This window comes from Pieris brassicae, chromosome 9 (assembly GCF_905147105.1).
Source record: "Pieris brassicae chromosome 9, ilPieBrab1.1, whole genome shotgun sequence".
NCBI classification, from domain to species: Eukaryota; Metazoa; Arthropoda; class Insecta; order Lepidoptera; family Pieridae; genus Pieris; species Pieris brassicae.
In genome coordinates, this window is record NC_059673.1 from 1708218 (window position 1) to 1727933 (window position 19716).

General features: G+C 34.1%; 1 protein-coding gene across 1 annotated transcript in view; it reads left to right on the forward strand.

The window, feature by feature from the left end:
* Window positions 1-19310, forward strand: part of LOC123714658 (serine protease inhibitor dipetalogastin) — a 63213-nt gene extending 43903 nt beyond the window's left edge. Inside the window, exons 3-12 of the mRNA XM_045669020.1 lie at window positions 8744-8884; window positions 10356-10503; window positions 11298-11459; window positions 11895-12038; window positions 13578-13742; window positions 14340-14501; window positions 15259-15384; window positions 16042-16218; window positions 17655-17813; window positions 18132-19310. Of these exons, the coding sequence (XP_045524976.1) occupies window positions 8744-8884; window positions 10356-10503; window positions 11298-11459; window positions 11895-12038; window positions 13578-13742; window positions 14340-14501; window positions 15259-15384; window positions 16042-16218; window positions 17655-17813; window positions 18132-18210 (1463 nt within the window). The 3' untranslated portion in view covers window positions 18211-19310. The remainder of the gene's footprint in view (window positions 1-8743; window positions 8885-10355; window positions 10504-11297; window positions 11460-11894; window positions 12039-13577; window positions 13743-14339; window positions 14502-15258; window positions 15385-16041; window positions 16219-17654; window positions 17814-18131) is intronic.
* The last annotated feature ends 406 nt before the right edge of the window (window positions 19311-19716 follow it).

Consider the following 19716-nt stretch of genomic DNA (forward strand, 5'->3'; position numbering starts at 1 on the left):
CATATAGGGACAGATTTTCGTATTAAAAAAATATTGTAGTGACAATGCACAAATCGTGCAAACGATATAAATGCTCCGAGCTGTAACGCTTGTCTTCGCCCACGGTAAACTTGATAGTTCTTTAGGGTTCTCACCGGTTAAGATATTATAATTAATTAAATTAATAAATAAGGATTCTTTTATTTATTTTCTAAAGAAAGTAAATTACACAAATATATGGTATTTTTGTCGAATCTCACGGCAGCACGATGACGACAGCTCCAAATTTTTCCTACATATTTTCATTACTCGGCAATGGTATACCATATAATGTGGTGACGTATGCTCTTTAATCCCATAGAAATTCATTAAAATATCATGATTTGTGAAATGAATGAAAGAAGGTACACATTTATGGCCTTAACCTAACCTAACCTGATCACAAACGCCACTTAAGCTCGCCTAATGTACACTGGGACCCACTGGAAACTGAGACAATATCTAACATGTAATATTTTTAAATATTGTAAGGGGTCTAAAGTATGCACCTCCTTCATATGACTTGGCGTACCTACTACATACAGGTCGTAAAGAAAAAATTGGAGCTATTTTAAGGTGGAGTCATTATTCGGATAAAAAATACCAAAAATTTGTGTAAATTTTTTCTCACTAATTCATTTTTTTTGTTAGTTTGCAAGAACTCTTCCCCAGTTAAAGGCAATCTACAAGTTTCTCTAAGTATCTCTGTCATGAGAAAAGTGCATCCGGCTGGAGCCAGACGTTTTCTTAAAGACATTTCTAGACACAACGCGAAAGACAGAGGCTGTTTCAGCGCAGAGGAATCAGTCACCCACGTAGTCCTGGAATGCGAGGCTGTGGCTAATCAACGTACAAAAATCCTCGGAACAGTGAGGTCGCTCCGCGAAGGCTGTGAAGTGCCCGGGAGACTTCTGTGCTTCTGGAAGGAGTTGGGCTGGCTAAATTAGCCAGGGCTTCTACGCACAACGGACCGACTACGCGTCTAAGTGCGGAAATTGAGTCCACCCTACCTTACCTTACCTTAATTAATAAATTAATGCACCGTTTAGTTAAAGCGATCTGAAGGCCTACCATGAGCTTTCTTTAAACACCCCTTTTGGGACACTGATGAGTTTAGGTTCCTAAATTCTTCATTATATAATTGATAACTATTAAAGACCTTGCGATAGCCCTAACGTAAAGCTGGGTGTACACAATAGTAATTTATTGAATTATCTTTATAGTTCGAAAGCACACCCTAAAGCTGTCTAGACTAGGCCTAAATCTTTTACTTTTTATTGTAATTGATATCAGTCAGGTGGATGGTATTTATAAACTAGCTCAGAGTATTTTAAGCCCTCATAGTTAAACTCCTTTTTCATTCTCGATTTAAAAAAACGTATTTTAATATTTGAATTACGGACGTCAAATTTTTTAATGCGTGGTCTATGGTAAATTTTATATTTAGTATGTATCCGCTCCCGCTTTTGGCGCCATTCGTTACCTTATTGTCTTTTAATAAATACTGTTTAATTCATTCGATAAGATACGTATGAAACTTACCATAAATAAATATGCAGATTTTATTCTAAAATTGTATTATAATATATATTTTAATTGCATTAACGAACGCCATCTTTTGTTACGTACATTTATTCAAACATTACTTCTGGTGATCTTAAATAATTAATAAAATAAATGAATTATATTGAATAACTTCATATAATTGTTTGCCGCCTAATCTACGTAATTAAATACAATAAAATTTCAATTTTGATTACATTACAAAAATTTTCCCTCCGCCCATGGACACTCTCAATGACGATGCGATTCCATTACCAGATCTTTAGAATTGGTACGCTCTTTTCTTGAAGCACCCTAAGTCGAATTGGTTTGGAAATACTCAGTGGGCCGCATCACTCAGTTGTTGAACGACGGACTTATTCGTATTCCGCCTCGACGTCCAATAATGAAACTCAGTTGCTGGTATTAATCCGAACAACTCCTCTGAACACACTATTTTGTTTGTATTTGAATATCGCCTATTTTGGCAAATTTTCTGATCTAGGTCTGATATTAACGTATTTTTAATCGAAAATAATCGTTGGCCTCTTTTTTCAAACTTCTGAGAATGCAATTTTAATTCACAAGAAGTCATCTCAAGAACTTCACAAATACCATTGACCTAGCGATTTCTATTTCGTTCATGAGAAAGTGACGATACGTTTTGCATGCAAATATACAGTAATCCTGGACCGTGGATAGCAAATAATGATCACCCTCGTAATTTATGCTCGCCTGGTATTTTAAACCTGTTTTCAATTAAGTTGCTTTAAGTAAAACTAACTTATTGTTTTGTATTGAGAGGTGGTCTATAAATAATATTTTTAATTAATATTTTTTACAGTAAACGAAACCTTGTTGTTGAAGTAATTATGTTAAAGGTACTTTTGTTGTAGTTGTGTTTTTTTTGTTAATAAAAAAATCTAGCTAAATATTGATGGAACATAAAATAGATCGTATAATTTGTTATCAAACAAATTTTAAACAATTCATTCGTGCCTTCCTCTTTACACCTAGGAACGTAACTCTTTTGTCTTAAGATCATTGAAATATGATTCTACATATGGTTTTTACATTACGTTTTAAAACGTGAACCTATTGGATTTGTTACAAAGATACTTTTACGGCATACATTAATTAGGTATTGTTGAGATTTATTGAAATATTCATACAACACTTCTGAACATTTAAAAATCATCTCGTATCCTATTAATCTTAATTTATTATGATTCCGACACAAGTGAACTTAGCTATGGTCGTAGGTATTTAAGTCCTACCGAACTATTGTGGTGTTGCCGTTTTTCACCGTGGATTTGCAATGGCAATTGTATTTATCAACAATTTTTTTCTCAATTCTTTGTAGCAAAGATTTTTGACCTTTATAATAAAAATGCCGTAACATTTTTTCTACGTTGTAGAATTGTTTGACGTCTATTTAGATTAAAAATTATATTTACATACATTCATTATGTCTTTACGATTTTACTATAAAAGTGCCTTAGAAAATTTAGCGAAGTTATAATGTTGAAGATTTTCCTGGCCCTTGACACATTTTCTTAACACCTAACAGGCCCGATTAGGATGTGACCGCATTCTTCATTCAAGGTTTGGTTCAATAGGGTGGGTTAAAACTCTGGTCTGATTAAACTTCTGAAGGTAGAAACATGTATTTGGACTTTTATGAAATAGAACTTCCGGCAGCTAAGATAAACCATAATTAATTTCTTATAATAATTTATTTATTTAATAATAATAATCTTTTTACAAGAATATCGGACAAAAATGTTATGGTGATACTAAATTTCGCATATTCTGCCACACATAATGGCGTACAAATTTGTCTTAAAAAAATGATATGGGAGTTACATTTATTATGAGTCATATAATTATGGTCAATTCTTATATTATTTTATCACATTATTTATCTAATTTATATTAATGATAATGTTTCACGTAAAAATATGATAAATAGATTTTTATTTCCAAAAGTCATTTTTTTAAAAATTTGTAGGAAGACTTTTGAATGTTTTTGGTTAATTATTATAAACTTTGATTATCATACAAAAGGTGTTTTTCCTATACAATTGTAGATTAATTTTCAGATTTTCAGATGTCTATTCCCGTAACCAAACAACCGTAACCTCATATGGTTATTATTGTGTTAGTTACAATATTATTGTCCTAAATATTATGAAAATATTATTATGATCATATAAAGGGGGCAAATGCTTTTCCTTTGTTTTTGTTTATAATGCCGCTTTTAACGGAAGTTTTGTCGTTAAAATCGTACGAAATATATTTCAAAATATTTTCTGTATATTTAATTAAATTTGGTGCAAAGATAAGTCTTCATTTTTTATCATTAAATCTTTGAAATTTAATCTTGATAAAAAATTCGGCTCAAGTATTTTCTTACATTCAATTTATTTACGGCGACAAACAAGACACAGCTACAATTATCCTGTAGTGTTTTTATCAGCTAGAAATTTACTTTGTTATTAAAAGACTTTCTTCATTGCCATAATATAATGGTAATCTAGTAAACAGAGTAAGTAAATAAACAAAAATTTAGGGACGAAACCAATACAACTGGTTGGTACAAAATTTTTGTACAAAAAATATACAAAAAATAACTCATTATTTCTTGTCTTGTACTCCGTTTTCTGTTTATTTATTTACAAAAGCTTGCCAACGCTCGGCACACTGGTATATAAGGAAAATATAAGATTTAAACATTTTAACAAGGATAAGTCCTTGTCACTGTGTTTCTAAATGAGACTCTTCCATCGCTTCCTGCCCTCCTGTGCCATCTCCCACCAATTGACTTCTTCACCTCTCAATCTTAGCCCATGCGCTCAAGAACAAGCTCTTTTACGCCAACATACACGAAGAGAAAAATACATCGATTAATAAATAAAAACTAATAGAAAATTGTTTTCAAGATGTGTAAAATTAAATATTTTATCAACATCTATAGAAATCTTAATAGACCATAGTATATTTGAAAATGACAGTAGCGATTGAATTCCCTATGATAACGATCAGATGCGACCATACGGAAACAGCTCCCCCATCAAAAGATATAATCAGACCCTTTATCATTTTACGTGAACCGGGAACGGCATTCACAATTGTTTATAACGGTAATAGTAGCCAAGATTTATGGCCATATATATGACCAGGTTTACATCTTGAATACAATTTCTTACTAAAGTCAACTATAATAATAATAAATAAACAATTTGTTAATTAACTTATTGCCGTATTGAACAATCAAGTATTTACTAATAATAAAAATAATTAAAAATACGAAATTTAAAAAAAATTATTACAAGTTTGGTCCTTGTGGCAGTCCCTTAAACGCTGGCGGCATTTCCTCGCTGTATTACGAAACTTATTCGTTGGGCGAGGAAGACACCAGCTCTGAGGTCTCCGGTACTATCTACCAGGTGCCAACTTAAATCTTTCATCAGCGTCTCTACTCCAAAGGGAACAAAATTGAAGTTGGAGGAAAGACTTATTAAAGCCGTTTATTAATCTCCGCCTGTTCTGCGGTTGCCCCAGTGTTTTTGCTTGTCACAGGGCAAACGTGTCTTCACATCCCATACCAAATCCCGTCCCATCTTCCAAGGGATCTACGACATTCTGATGTCATGTTTATTAGTTACATTTTTTAACTTTTCCAACAAGCCTGAGTGCATGAGTAAGTGTGTGGGTGCATGTGAGTGAGTGTACTATGTAACCTCATATTAGGCGTCAGGAGCATCTCAACACTGCGCAAGTAAAGTAATTTCTTTAGTTATTCTACTAAAAAAAATATATATACAAACCAAAAAAAATACACTTAAAATTTGGGATGCATCGTTACGCATTTTTGCTGATACGATACCGATGCCGATACTGTTTTAGAAATATCATACCAATACCAACGCTTGACTGAAAATTCAATTATATAAAAATATATCAAGACTGGTTAATGTTTTTATTTTCCATTAAAATATATTTAAACAATCACAAACTTTGAATAAGATTAAAGGTTTTATTCAAATTAAGAATTGAGAGTAATAATGAAATTAAAATAAAATAAAATAAATAACTTGATAATATAAACTAACATTGATAAGATTATTGTAATTCTTTATTTTATTTATTTTGTTATTGTAAAAGTACTACGCGCGATAGCAGTTAAAAGCCAAGTAGTGTTTAGCGAAATGGAATACGGGACAAAGACAAAACAAACGAATAAAACGCGGGCATAGATAGTCCGTGCCTCGTTTGCAAGGAACTAGATCAAACAAGATTTACATTACTTTTCTAAAGCGCGAAATTTCAATTTAAAAATTACAAAAGGGTAAACACAAAGTTGTTCTATACATCTAAGTAATACCCAATTTGGCTGTGATGTGTGATGGTGTTAAAGTGAGGTGTGAAGGTGTGTATGTGGGGTATGCTCTTGATGCAGGTGATAAGCGCTATGGATGTTCTTACCATATTCCTCGATAGCTTAAACATGTCAATGCTTAAATATTGGTCGTTGTATGTCCGGTGTGTAGTTAATATTAAGCAGCCTAATTCATCTATTATAAAAATCGTTTGGCTGTAAATGGTTTAATATATTTTAATAATGTGATTACGTAGTCATAAATATAATAATTGACTATGATAATGTAATCTTAAATGTGACAGAACATGCTAAACGTATAATTTAGCAACATATTCTTGCTAAAAACTTATTATTATTATGAAAAGGTCTTGTCTTTGGTTAACATAGCTATTACACATTGAAAGAAAACATTTTTTTAACCGGATTAAAGCTATTTGTATTATTATAAAATTATAATTATTTACATAAATTTAAATTTGACGTTTCGCGTGCTTTACAGCGTGCGTGGTTACGATGACTAAAGACAAAAGTTGTTGAATGTCAAAAGTATCACAGCTGTAGAGAAAGTTGTGTTATCTGTATTTATTAGCCCGGAGTTGGTATCGACTAATACAAATAGTTAAAACTTTCAATAAAAAGGTCTATGAATTCTTATCTAGCAATCTGCAGTGGTATATGGACAGGTGGTTCTATAAAAAATCTATCTATAAAGCGTCTACATGATTACTGATACGGTTTACACTAGCTAAAAGCAAAATTGAATGGATAATAATTTTGATATAAATGTTTATAAACTAAAAAGTTTCACGAGATAAAAGTGGTCTGGGTGCTAATGGATTTTCCTCGTCTGCAAAGTCTGTCGAAGTCTGGCCACGAAATCCGCGGATAGTTACAATACTGAAGGTGTTCTATTTAAACAGTTCGTTATCGTTACAGGTTAAATATATAAGATTAAAAACATCCTGATTAAAATTTCCTTAAGTTATTTAACATGACAACATAGTCGGGGAAACCTAGCATATATATTTTAAAGAAACGATAATGACACACTTATAATTTACGAAAGCATTTAACTAAGCAGGCAGGCTAGGTTACACACCCCACATCATTCATCCGATGTTAAGTGATACAGTCGCCCATGGTTCCAGAAGGCACGGAACTGCGTTGCTGGCCTTTACAGAATTGGTTCGGTTCTTGAACGTCTCTAGCGTAGTAATCCCTGGGTAGCTTGTTCCACATAGTGGTGGTACGACAGATGTCGAGGTGATACGAGTGGATTTCGTATTCTGCCTCGACGTCCGATGATGAAACTCACCTGCAGGTTTTCATCCGGATATCTTCTACCTAAAAAAAAAAACTTGAAATTTTGCTTTATTGCTCTTATTGTCCACCTGAAGGATGGTCTAATTAATAGGTCAAAATAATATATTTTTTTTTTATAAAATAGGGGGCAAACGGGCAGGAGGCTCACCTGATGTTAAGTGATACCGCCGCCCATGGACACTCTCAATGCCAGAGGGCTCGCGAGTGCGTTGCCGGCCTTTTAAGAATTTGTACGCTCTTTTCTTGAAGGACCCTAAGTTGAATTGGTTCGGAAATACTTCAGTGGGCAGCTGGTTCCACATAGCGGTGGTGCGCGGCAATTATGTGATAGTATCAAGTACCTTATTAAAAATAACAATTTTATAAGACAAATTTCCACGCCATATGACTAGAATTTGTGAAGAAAATTAAATTGTACTATCTATCTACACCATAATCTTGCTGCTAAAGAATTATTGAATGATAAACAGGCCAAAAAGAATTCAAGCACCACTGGTGTTAAATTTCGTGCAAAATTTCTTTTTTATATTCGGGACGCCCTGTTAGCAGCCACGCGGTGGACAATGCGTGCCTTCCGAGATTTTTATCTCAAACTTAGATACCTCGCTAAGGGTTTGCGTGTCTCCATGCAATTATTCTATTTATTTTATATTGAAAGCCATTTATAGAATATCTATTTATGGTAGTGTTTAATTCAATTCGGTATTTTGATAGCAATGATAAAAAAAAATTATGTTCTTAACGCTTAGCAACGCAATTGTCTGGTAATGTAAGTGTCCATGGGCACAATGACTCAACATCGGTTGAACCTGGTAACCATTTGCTCTCTGTACTAAAATTACGTAGGTAGGCAATCAGAAATATATAAAAAATATTAATGGATGTACGTATCAGACTAAGACCCTTATTAATTCAAATATTACAATAATTTGTTTAAAATAATATAAAGTTTATATTATTAGCTTTAAAAAATAAGTAATTATCATCATTTGTCAATATTATAGGCAAGTAGGTGATCAACCTTCTGACTGACACTCCGTAGTTTTTGGCCCTCACGATGGATTCCTTCACCGTTTGAGCAAATGTTAAATAGTACAAAAAAAGTCTACAGGTGACCACACCAGTAGAGACTCACCACCAGGTGAGTCACCGTGACCACGCACGCTGGAAAGCACGCGAAACGTCGGAAAAAAATTTAAAATTATGTAATACATAGCTTCAATCCGTTTAAAAAGTGTTTTCTTAAAGTCTATTGGTGCATAGCCAGGGATCGAATCTACGTTCTCAGGGATGAGATTCGAACGCTGAAGCCAACAACGGTCTAGTCAGCTTAGTATTGCGTAAATAAAAGACTTTTCAGTCTTGGTTCGAATCCCGGGTAGGAAATATATTTAAAGTGGTTGCTTATTTGTTTTTTTTATCATTTTTATCATGATATTTCAATATCGATGTTTATTTATTCAATTTTTTTTCCAGCTGTATTCTGGTGTGAAGGCGCAAGAGACGCAACATGTCCAAGAATTTGTGGTCCAGCACTTCAAGGTGAACCGGTTTGTGCGACTGATGGATACATATACCCGTCGTTATGTGAGATGAGGAAGAAGACTTGTGGAAAAGGTTAGTCAAAATTATCTATCATTAACGTTAAGCATTACTTGTGATGGCCAGAATTGTGATGGGTCAAACTAGCTGAAGCAAACGAAACGAGAAAGCAATTATTTATTCCTTCCAATGCATTACAATGGTACATTTCTCATGGACATGAACACTAATGGCTTCTATTCTCTGTGAATCAACCGTGGTAGGGACAAGAATAAAGAAGTTTCACTTCAATAAATAAATCAATGTATTTAAAAAAATATGCAAAAAACAACGATCGATTAGTTAGATCGTTAAGCAACAGTTGTGATGGCAGAATGTTGATGGGTGACACTACCTAAATAATTTACAAAGGTGACTGGCTAAAGCCGGTTCCTTCGAGTGCATTTGTATATATCACTGTCTGTATACATACCTCATCAAGAAGATAAATTAACTACATAAAGTTTTGATAACTATAACAGAACATAAATAAATCATAAACTAGTTTCGCGGGACAAATGGTTCCTTTGTACACACCCACATGTATTTAGACTTTGTTAATGTATTCCAGTAACATAATTTATAGCTTAGAAATGGAATAAATTGTACTAAGTCTATGTTATGACAGGAATAGATGAAACAATAAAATAGCTAGAGCAATGTTTATTAGTTTAATTCGTGAGATTTGTTATTTGTACGTGCGCGATCAGATTCTAATATTACATGGGCTGAAAAGTTCGTAGGCTGACACATAGATGGCGCGCTTAGCAAATTTATATTTGTTAATGTTGTTGAATCACGAGTTATGTAACCTAACTTTAGTACATAAAGTTAATAATTAGGAGCTTAAACAAAATGTAAACAATCATCGCATACTCCTAGCCAATAGTGAGCCCTTTAGTTATTATTAAGTGTTTTATTTATCCATATATTATCATCCGCTACCGAACATAATTCACGGCTCCATCTTGAAACAGCTCCAATTTTTTTTACATATAATTCATCACTCGGCAATGTACCATGCAATAATGCCACCACATTATTATGCATGCTCTTTAACCTTTGAATGAAAGAAGATATAAATTTCTGGCTTAACCTAATGTAATTAATATAATTCAAAAGACACGTGTATAAATTTGACAACTGTCAAAGTTTATGAGATATAGAATTTTGAGTGAAGGAACTTTTGTTTGTTTAAAATGTTATGTATTGATATAAAGTTAATTATTTTGAATTATGTAAACTATGCAAGAAATATACAATTAAAATAATGAGGGTAGCGGGAGGCCTTATTGCTTTCGAGTTAAAAGTAAGCAAAAAGTTAAATTACCATACCCATAAAGAATGTACTAAAACATATATAGATAGTCAAAAATTTTATGGTAGTTTTATGGTTTTCGAGTACAAGCGTAAAACATAATTTTTACGCTCGATACTTATTGCGTGGATTGCTTATGAAACATTTTATATTCGAGTTAAGAAATGATTTTTAAACAATTTATTCCAGGAGTAAGACTGGCCCCAGACCAAGGCAGCTGTTCGAGAGCCCAAGGGTCTAAATGCGAGCACCGCTGCACTTCAGAAAGAGACCCTGTGTGTGGAACTAATGGTCGCACGTACCTGAACAGATGTATGCTGCAAGTCGAAATTTGCAGGTATTTATTTTTTAACACTAGATGGCGTTTAAACAAAGATTATATGTTTATTACCATTGCTTTTCCATACCAAGCATTAGCTAAATGTACCCCTACAAAATTGGGGTATATATGATCAACATTGTGTGGATGTTCTTATAATATGTCTTGATGAGAATAAACAAATGGCTGATTGTGTGAATTTTTACAATTGATCGATCTAATTGTACCACTATCTTGCAAATAAATGATTTATTATTATTATACATTTATATGTTATGCGAGAACATGTATTTTTATATATATATATGATATAAAGAATAAAAATATGCTAGTAGTAATATCAAAAACATTTGAACCGATTCAAAAAATATTTTATCATAAAAAAGCTGCAATAATAAAAAACCAATGACGGAGCATTGGTTAGAGCAATAGCAGGAGGTTTACTGTCAAATAGATCAATTGTATTTTATTTTTATGTTATCTTTAGTTGGAATTTGGCCATGCATAGGCTGTAAATAATCAATCAATTCAATATAAATAAAAGTCTTTTCTGTTTTTCAAATCCCGTAAAAAATATATTTACAAAACTGGTAGCTGTGTTTTTGAATCTGAAAAGCACCAATGAAAACACTAGATGATACTTTTGTACCTGATGCGGTCAAATTTTTGGATCTAAGGCATACCGGTTTCCCCACGATGTTTTCCTTCATAGAGCAAGTATTAAAGGGGCACATAGTTAAGTCTAACCGGAGTTTGAAAGTCCTACACCAACTCTTAGTGGACAGCTCAATAATCAGGACATTATCTTTCAGAGTTGGCATCGGTCTCTCACATTTGGGTGCGTGCAACAATATAAGTGCACATCGTGAAAACTGCCCCGTCGATTGTTCCCAAGCCCCACTCGACGGTCCCATTTGTGGATCAGATGGGAACGTCTATAAGAATACCTGTCAGATGAAGCTGTTCACTTGTGGGTAAGTTGGCTGACGTCAAAGGGTAGGAGAAGAGAGTCACTAGTGTTTGGGATTGGGAAAATGTTTAGGATTTTTGTAAGATCATCATGGGTAACTTTTTTGTCTCCCAAAAGAATATCTATACAAAAAAGTATTTTACTGGTGCGTCCTCTGCAGCCATATAACTCGTGCAAACCCAACAGACTCATAATAGACCGAAGTTAAAGTTAAAGTTGGGAGTCATAGCGGCGATACTTTTTTTTACAATAGGGGCCAAACCTGACAACTGATACCGCTCATTAAGTTATCATATTAAGAATTGGTACGCTCTTGAAGGACCTTAAGTCGAATAGCTTCGGAAATACTTCAGTGGGTATATAGTATAGTCCACAAGTTATTTATACAAAATTCCACCTAAGCAATTCCAAGTTAAGGAAAACTAATGATTATGAACAGGCAAGGTGTCGTCCGGACTAATAAGAAGCATTGTCAAACGACGCGCCACTGTCGTGAGTCCTGTTGGCGTGTTGCCAGACCCACCTGCGGCTCGGACGGCGTATTGTATGCCAACGCGTGCAGAATGAAGGCGACCAACTGTGGGTAAGTAAACTTATTCGAGTTCAAAATACTTTCGAAAATCCTTACACGTAATCATTACGCTATACGAAGGTCAACGCTTCATTGCATTTATGAAATCTTCCAATCTTTGATTCTGAATTCAAACTATCCAGATCCACAAAAACGTAATTACGTTAGCCAATTAGATTTCGAATCTACGCCTTCCTACGTATCTTGGCATGGCTGTGTGGTTCCTAACACTAAGACAGACATAGCGCACACACATTCACACATACTAATACGACTTGTGTAACACTAAGACCACGTTTTTTTTTATATTTTAAACAGTAACCATGTAACATCTCGCGTGTAGTTTCCCAACCTTTTACTTGAAACTGGCATAAAGTCAAAACTATTATACCATAATATTAAAAAAAAACATGTACCATGGAATAATTGTAATCTAGTTCCCCACAACTCAGAGGCCCAGTCTGGGGACTAGAGATAGGTGAATTTGGTCACAACCGTATTTATTTGATGAATTAGATTTACTAATACTAGTTTTAATTTCAATATATACGGGCGGCCTGGCTTCTATGGAGTGATCTCTTTCAAGCCGCATACATGACGTATAATACCTATATATTTTATTTATTAACACTTCGTTACACAAAAAATTAAACATAATTAAATGAAAAGGAGGGCAACTGGCGGCCTTATCGCTTACGAGCGATCTCTTCCAGGCAACCACTGTGAGTAAAGAAAAAAATGTATTAAATTACATAAGATAGGCAAGTAGTGCAAAAATACATGTTATACACAGTTATTAAGACAAAAACTAAACAGGAACAAAAAAAAAACAAACTAAACTAAAAAGATGATACATTAAAAATAGAAAGTATAAAGTAAAAGACACAAATCACGATAATTTAAGATAAGTCTCACGTCAGTTAGTAGTTAGTAAGAAAGTTAGGGATACGATGTGGACAGGTAATGTTTGTAAAGAAGAGATTTAAAGGAAGATAAAGAAGGAGCTAAGCGAATAGGAATATATAACTAAATAATAAACTGTATAATTAAAACATAAAGACAATAACAATTCAAAACATTATAAGAAGACACATTATATTATTGTAAAAACTAAATCGGACTTTTTATTTTTATATCGATCAAACAGTCTGCCGGTCTTTTAAGAATTGGTACGCTCTTTTCTTGAAGGACCCTCAGTCAAAATGGTTCGGAAATACTGCTGGTTCCACATATAGTGCGAAAAACTGCCTTAAAACAGTTGTGGAACGACGGACATCGAAGATGAATTATGAATATCGTATAGTGCTTTAGATTAATACCGGCAGCTGAGTTTCATAGGAATGAAACTCAGCTGCCGGTATTAATCCAAACAACTCCTCTGAACACTGCCTTGCATCTTCTACCGCATTTACCGTGGTGAAAACACCACATCTCTTGCACCTTGCATACATAAAAGGCGCTGATCTCTGTATTCCAAATCCTCTGTAGATTCTAGAAAACATTCCAGTTTCACCATTACAATCTCCTCACTCAATTCTTAACTATTTTCAGTAAGCACGTGTTCGAAGTGCCCATGGCGTTCTGTGTGTCCCAAGAGCGGACCTCTGGCGGTGAATACTGTCCCACCGACTGCTCCGATCAGAAAGAGAAGCTGGTGTGTGGCTCCGACGAGAGTATCTACAGGAATGAGTGTGAGATGAAGATGCTTAATTGTGGGTATGTATCACCATGTAATAAGTCCTGTAAAGTAATTTCAATTTCATTGCTCATGTTTTGCTTAGTTATTATTTCTGTTATCTTACAACCTGATGACCGACCTAACCCTTCTGATCCTGATACATCATCATCATCATCATCCCGTAGTATATCATACTGTTAAATAAAATATATCACATTACAACCTTTTTAGTTCTAGGCTTCAGACTTTGGTACGTTTCATGATCATTTGTCTAAAAGCCAAGTAGGTGATCAGCCTCCTGTGCCTGATTCATGTCGACTTTATGGGTTTATTTCCTGACGATGTCTTCCTTCACCGTTCAACTAATGTTCAAGCGCACAAGACAGTCAATCGGTGCACGAGATGAGAGGATGAGTGGATGAGAGTCGCACGCTGAAGCCGCTAGGCCAAACCTGCTCTTAACTTTTGATATTTTAGTAAATCTTCGTAACTTAGGTATTAGTTTTTTTTTATAAAATCAGTAAAATAAGTTAAACAATTTGAAATTCCCAACCATAACAAAACACATGTCTCCCGCATTAACTCTTTTTATTGATTAATAATCTGTTTGTATTATAAACTCTATTCCATTCCAGCGTGAACAGCAGAAAAATAGTAAAGAAGGTGGACATGGAGAAATGTAAGTCGAAGATGAGCAAGTGTCTCAAAGTGAAGTGTCCGAGTGAGGGTGACCCTGTTTGCGGAACTGATGCCAACGTGTACTACAACCCCTGTCAACTGAAAGTCGCTACTTGCCTGTGAGTTACTTTAATTTGTTATATATCACATTATTGACTCGAAACTTAGCGATTAAAAAGAGTAGAGGAAAGTTTAATGCCAGTGCTTCTTGACCGCTCTACGCCCTTGATAAAAAATAAGTTTTGAATGCGCGTTTGTTGTGATTTCAGCTATAACAATTTTTTTGTACTGTATCACCTTATAAATATAGTCTAGGTCTGATAGCTTGGGTAAAATCTTGTTAAAGGTAAAAAATCTAGTAATAATGCGTACATACGGATACGTATACCAACAACGTACGTGTACCTGACAAACGAGTTCTACGCATCTCCATAAAAATATTATTTTCATTCCTTCTTGAGACAGTCTATCTATCTACAGTATATATGTCGCAGATTCAACGCAATTAATAATTGCAAAATTGGTGTTACTACCGTCGTCCGACATTATAACACAGTCAGTGCGCACGTCCGGCGCAGGCAACGTTCGAAACTCAAGTGACTAAAGAATTCACTTACTGCCACGAAACAGTCGCGCCACTGACATTTGGTAGATCACACAGACTAGGTATTGTCAATTGTCAACGTTGACAGTCTACCTTACCATACCACACCGCATTCTACGACTAACTTCAGAGTGGCGGGAATTTTAAAATATTCATTCTCCGACATATATATAAGAAAGTGGTCTCATTTCTCGTATAAACTTATTCAAACTATAAATATACTACTTCTATATATTATTTACATCACATATTAATAACTATGATATTTTCAGCAAAGGAGTCCAGTTAGCACACTTCGGTAACTGTACTCTACTGCCGCGGCTCGAGACTGATTGTCCAGAAAATTGTGACAACGTTGTCGAACAACCTGTTTGTGGATCAGATGGAAATGTTTACAAGTAAGTTCTATATAACTTTTAAAATATATAGCTTACCTTAGCTGTGCTATTTTATTTATTTATATATATATATATATATATAATACTTGGCCTGTACTATTTTTATAATTTTTGTTATCGTTAAAACATTATATCAATTAATTAATTGAAAAAGATTTGGTAATTTCAGCTACTCATACCTCATTCACACTGCATATTCTATATGTTAATTTTTTCTAGTTATTTTTACTTTAACTTTTGAAAACTAGCGATCAATTTTAAAGAATGCATTGTTAAGTGCCTTTGTCATACCTAATCCGTTGTTTTGATGGTAATGTTTTTCTGCTTGACATTTTTGTTTTTGTAACATATCTTTACCAAAACTGTCATATATTTTAAAAGAGCGTGAAACATAACGCGTAGATATAGTATTATGTATGATGATTGACTTCAATAAATAAATAAACTGTGGAAATGATTCCCCCCCCCCCCATGGGGAAATGAACCCCTTCCCTGGAACGTCCAATAGTTTAAAAAAGAGCGTACTGTCACAAAGACTGGCTACGCACCCACTAACAAGATCATGTGCTGCGATGACGGCCCTTTGTGGGCGTCCCGTACTATCGTACGTATCATCATACGTTCTTTCCCATATTTTTAAAATATTTTGTATCACAGGTCACAATGTGAACTCCGCCGTCTCACGTGTGGGCAGCACGTGGTCGCCGTTTCGGCGTCTCACTGTCGCACCACAGCCCTTTGCCACGAAGACTGCCCCGACACACCCTCCTTCGTCTGCGGATCTGACAACCGATTCTATAAGAACGAGTGTATTATGAAGAAGGAGAATTGTGGGTAAGGAAATGATTAAAGCTAAGCCTCGCTTATTCAAAACTTGGATGTAAGTTACCTTCTAGTGGCCAAATGATTTTTACCGATGGCAACAAATACGACATCATCTCTAGTCCACGCCTTATAACACTGACAAAGTCTAGCCTTGTCTTCACGCTTAAAACATACAGATTTTAAACTATATACATAACTAGTTTAAATGTTTGTTCGAAAAATACATTTTACGTGTAAATTTCAAGCATTATTTTGTGATTTAAAATATTTGTATTTTATAATTGTATATTTAATTGTAAAAAAAATGAGATATAGAACGCGGAACAGTGAGCTAGTCTGTTCTCATACATTTGCGCAGACTATTTTAAGTTTAACGTTGCTTATAAGTAGGTAAGCGTCTCAGGGAAGACGGAACAAACCAGAAATCATCAAAATCGGTCCAACCGTCTAGAGTTATAAGTGTTTAACCTAACTTATATATTGAGACTCTGCTTGCGTCGTGCGGAGCCAGTTTACTTTTCGGGAAGAGCTCTGTTTTTTTTTATAAATTAGACTTAGTAAATACAAAAGAGTTCATTAGGTAAAATAATGTTTTAGTTATTTAAATTATAATACTCTAAACTAGATAATGCATCATGAGCACACATTACATACACACACGAATTAGTATTACTTAGTTAAATTAATAATTTTACTGTTTTTTTTTCTTTTCGGAAATGTTTGAACTATTTGTATGTCTTTTGTTAAATTAGCTTTTACACATTAAGAAAAACACTTTTTGAACGGATTAAAGCTATGTATTATTATTAAAACTTATAGTTATTTACATAATTCTAAAATTTTCCGACGTTTCGCGTGCTTTTCAGCGTGCGTGGTCACGGTGACTGAAGACAAAAAATTTTAAATGTCAAAAGTATCACAGCTGTAGAGAAAGTTGTGTTATCTGTATTTATTTCCCCGGAGTTGGTATCGACTAAAAGATGACGGGTTTTTGCAGAAATGACTCACGGCGGCCTCTATTTTCGCGGATTGTTTGTCTTGGGGTTTTAATTTGGATATTATTGGATCCCAGGTGTTTGATAATTTTAGGCCGTCTTCTCTATTGAAATTGGGGTGTTTTTTATTTCAATGGCTTCGCGTACCAATCTTGGGAAGAATCTTTTTATTTTCGCAAGTACTTTCGGTTGGTCAAAGCGTATGTAAGGATTAGGCCTATTACTATTAGTATTATTATTAAAACTTATAGTTATTATGTAAATAGCTATAAGTTTTAATAATAATACATAGCTTTAATCCGTTCAAAAAGTGTTTTTCTTATTTGTATGTATTCCAGGTTTGGCTATATCTTTAGTATTGTTTTTGGTAATAAATTTATCTTATCTGTTGGATTGCGACATAAATAAATCCGTTTATATGCAATAATTAATTAATGAGTATATTCCCAGAAAACACGTTTATGTCGTCCCATTGAAGCGCTGCCTCTCTCGGTTCAAATACGCGGGCTGCGCACGAGTCTGCCCACCCGAATACGACCCTGTATGTGGCACTGATAACAAGACTTACTCCAATAAATGCTTCTTGGAGATGGAGAACTGCCGATCAAGGTATTTTATTTTATTAATCAAAGCCTTGCTAGTGTCCTCGATGATAGAGTCAAGAATTCTCGGTTGTGCATTCCGGTAGCAATGTCAGTCTAGTGGCTTTAGCGTGCTGCTCTCATCTCTGATGCCGTGTGTTCCATCCGGCTGCAGCAATGGACATGTAACTCTTCTCTTCTCTTCTTCATGGACAAGTCTCTTGCCTATTAGATTTAAAGATGAACATGAAACAGATACAGAAATCCAGAAAAGTTCTAACGGCACTGATTTATGTTATTTACTTGATGCTATTTTAAGTATATTTATATATTTTTTTCTTTTCAGGAGTTTCATGCAGCTAAAACATTTAGGAACGTGCACAGAGCCAATCGCAGAGGAGCCTAAAAACTATTTGTATCGATAATTCAGTGTTCATAATCGCTTATGGTAACACCATTTTCAATTAGTGCCAATTCTTTTAGGAATGATTTTTATGCTATAGATTAGGTATTTGCACCTGGCAACTTCGATTTCTTATTTACAACTATTTCGTGGGATAAAATTAATAACAATAACCAGAGATACTCTGGGAATAAAACATTAAAAAAAATAGACATAATGAAAGTTTCACCTTCTTGCAGTTACAATATTAACAATATTCTTCTGACTGGGAAAACCTGAGGTTCAAATATTAAACAAATATCTGACAAAGAATTCGAAATATGCGACAGAAGAAAGTTTCTAATTTCTGGTATCAGTTAAAAAGCTTTAGAAAACTAAGAATACAGCATAATTCAACAAAAGATCGACGGACGAATCCATTTCCAGGTTAAATTTAAAACGTTCTCGCAAGCTTGAACTCCATCGTGTTGGTTATCGAAACGATAGCGTTTCTGTTCGGATTGTATTGTGACGCACTGTTTACAACACATATAACAATCCGTTACACGGACATTACGAATCTCTCTATTTGTTAAGATATTTGACAAATAGAGAGATATATCATGCCAGTCCCTTCATAATTGTCGTCTTCCATTCGTCTTTATTATTAAGTACAAAATTATAATCTCCTTTACTCTCTACGTAAGTTCTAAGTAGTTAGCTTATTCAAATATCGTCGCATAATTATTATAGGGTTTTCTTAAAAACTTGAGCCCAAAAGCCTATTTCTAAAAGCTTTTTCGACACAAAGCTTAAAGAGACTCAAAGTTTTTTGGAATTAATTTTTTAAGAGCGCCGTTGGCATATAGATTAAGATTTCTGACTGTTTATTTATTGTTCTTATTTATTACGTAATTTGTAAATACTTTTAGGATTAAATATGTACCCGACAACATAACTGCTTGTTCGATTAATCGATTTGTCTGGTATTCCGTTATAAATAACGAATGGCTTGAGTTTCAATTGAGACCAAATACAGTTCGTTGTTTATAACTAAACCTGCACGGTTGCATTTAATAAACGCATGCCTCTTAAGTACTTTAGCAAATTCTAATAGTTATAGTCTGTGTAACGATGTTTTATAGACAAATAAAATGTTAAACTAAATTGCCTTTTTTACTTTAACCTGAATAAGCAAATACCATTTTCGCATAATGGTAGGAAGATTATTATATATATTTATTTTTAAAGTTATATTTCTTACTTCTTCTCTTCTCTTCTTCTTCTGAAACTAGCTATATATATATAATCAGCTAGTGTCGTTTTTCTACAAACGTACGACTTTTATCCTGTTAAGCCAAAGAAGTATAACTTACTAACGTACTAACGCGTGTACATAAGTAAAAAGAAAATAGATAAGGCAATGGTGATATATAATCCAGTCAATTATAGGTAATTTTCTGACTGGATCAGTGACTGAACAGTGGAATTAAGAAACGTTATCGTAAAGCTTGCGCACACGCACTAGCCTTTACTTATATCATATACA